This window comes from Otolemur garnettii, unplaced genomic scaffold, assembly GCF_000181295.1.
Source record: "Otolemur garnettii isolate 467f Iridium unplaced genomic scaffold, OtoGar3 scaffold00113, whole genome shotgun sequence".
Taxonomy (NCBI): Eukaryota; Metazoa; Chordata; class Mammalia; order Primates; family Galagidae; genus Otolemur; species Otolemur garnettii.
In genome coordinates this window covers 1,797,969-1,799,596 of record NW_003852508.1, presented here as the reverse complement: position 1 = coordinate 1,799,596, position 1,628 = coordinate 1,797,969, and the positions used below count along the sequence as shown (strand labels likewise).

General features: G+C 39.9%; 1 protein-coding gene across 2 annotated transcripts in view; it reads left to right on the top strand.

Annotated features, from left to right (window-relative positions):
- Window positions 1-1,628, top strand: part of ARMC1 (armadillo repeat containing 1) — a 35,432-nt gene that overhangs the window by 15,335 nt on the left and 18,469 nt on the right. For both annotated transcript variants that reach the window (XM_003797233.3, XM_023517556.1), the window contains one exon: window positions 782-873. In XM_003797233.3, the coding sequence (XP_003797281.1) occupies window positions 782-873 (92 nt within the window). The remainder of the gene's footprint in view (window positions 1-781; window positions 874-1,628) is intronic.

Sequence of the window (1,628 nt, the reverse complement as noted above, 5' to 3'; positions counted from 1 at the left end):
TTTTTGGCTGGGACTGGGTTTGAACCCACCACCTCCAGCATGTGGGGCCGGCGCCCTACTCCTTTGAGCCACAGGCACTGCCCCTCCCCCCCCGCAGTTTCTTTTAATTAAAGTATAAAATTTAACTAGGGAAATGATCGTCACTGGCGCTACTTCATGAAAGTAGCAAATGGAATATAGTTCCTTGTATCCCTGTTAGGATGAAGTGGTGAAAGTAAAACCAGAACAACCTAAATTTGACCTTCCAGGTAAGTTTGGAATCTTCATTTCAAAGAGCAGATTCAGTTACTCCAGCTCAGAGGGTATTTCTTCTGTGAGGAATTACTCTGGTTATCATATTTTCATTTTCATTTTTATTTTTTTTGAGACAGAGTCTTACTATGTTGCCCTCAGTAGAGTGCCATAGCATCACAGCTCACAGCAACCTCAAACTCTTGGGCTGAAGCAGTTCTCTTACCTTAGCCTCCCAAGTAGCTGGGACTACAGGTGCCTGCCACAATGCCTGGCCGTTTTTGTTGTAGTTGTCATTGTTGTTTAGTAAGCCCAGGCTGGGTTTGAGCCTGTCAGCCCTGGTGTGTGTGGCCAGTGCCCTAGCCACCGAGCTATGGGTGCTGAGCCTGGTTATCATATTTAAAGGAGAGTTTCTATACACTTCAATACCAATGATTCTAAAAACAAAAATGTGTTTTTCTCACTTTTTCCTCTTCACGTAAGTTAGCAGTGGTTTTAATTTTGAATAGTCTAAATGGGTGAATTAACCTGTTAACTCTTTCTGCTGTAGGCTCTTCGATACTTGGCAGAGTGCCGTGCAAACAGAGAGAAGATGAAAGGAGAACTGGGTATGATGTTGAGCTTGCAAAATGTTATACAGAAGTAAGTGCAATACAGTAGAAAAATGGATCTTGTTAAATATATTCTGATAATTAAATTTACTAATATAAAAGCATACTTTTGTGGGGTTGTACATCTGTTTTAATGGTTAATCTTCTAATTATTCTTAAACACTGATATTAATATTCCTTACAAAAATGATCAGTTTTTTTTTTTTTATTTTAGTGTTGACAAATACTATATAAGTACTTAAAAATAATTATTTTTGGTTGGTCATAGTAGCTCATTTCTAATTCCAGTATGTTGGGAGGCTGAGGCAGGAGGATATCTTGAACCCAGGAGTTTGAGACTGCATAACTTGGGCAACATAATAAGACCTCATCTGTACAAATAAAAATAAAAAGTAAAACTAGCCAGGCGTAATGGCACATGTTAGTAGTCCCAGCTACTTGGGAGGCTGAGAGATAAGAGAATCACTTGAGCCCAAGAGTACAAGGTTGCTGAGAGCTGCAACACCAGGGCATTCTGCTGAGGATGACAAGTGAAAAAAAAAATTTAATGAATTTATTTAAAAATACATTAGAGACGGGGTCTCACTAGCTTGCTCCGACTGATCTTAAACTCCTAGGCTCAGGTGATCCCCATGCCTCAGCCTCCTACGGGGATTATAGGTGCCAGCCACTTTCCCCACCTTATTTGTTTGTTTATTTTAGAGATGGAGTCTTTCTCTATCACCCAGGCTTGAGTGCTGTGGCATGATGATAGCTCATTGCAGTTTTAAACTCTTTTTTTTTTTT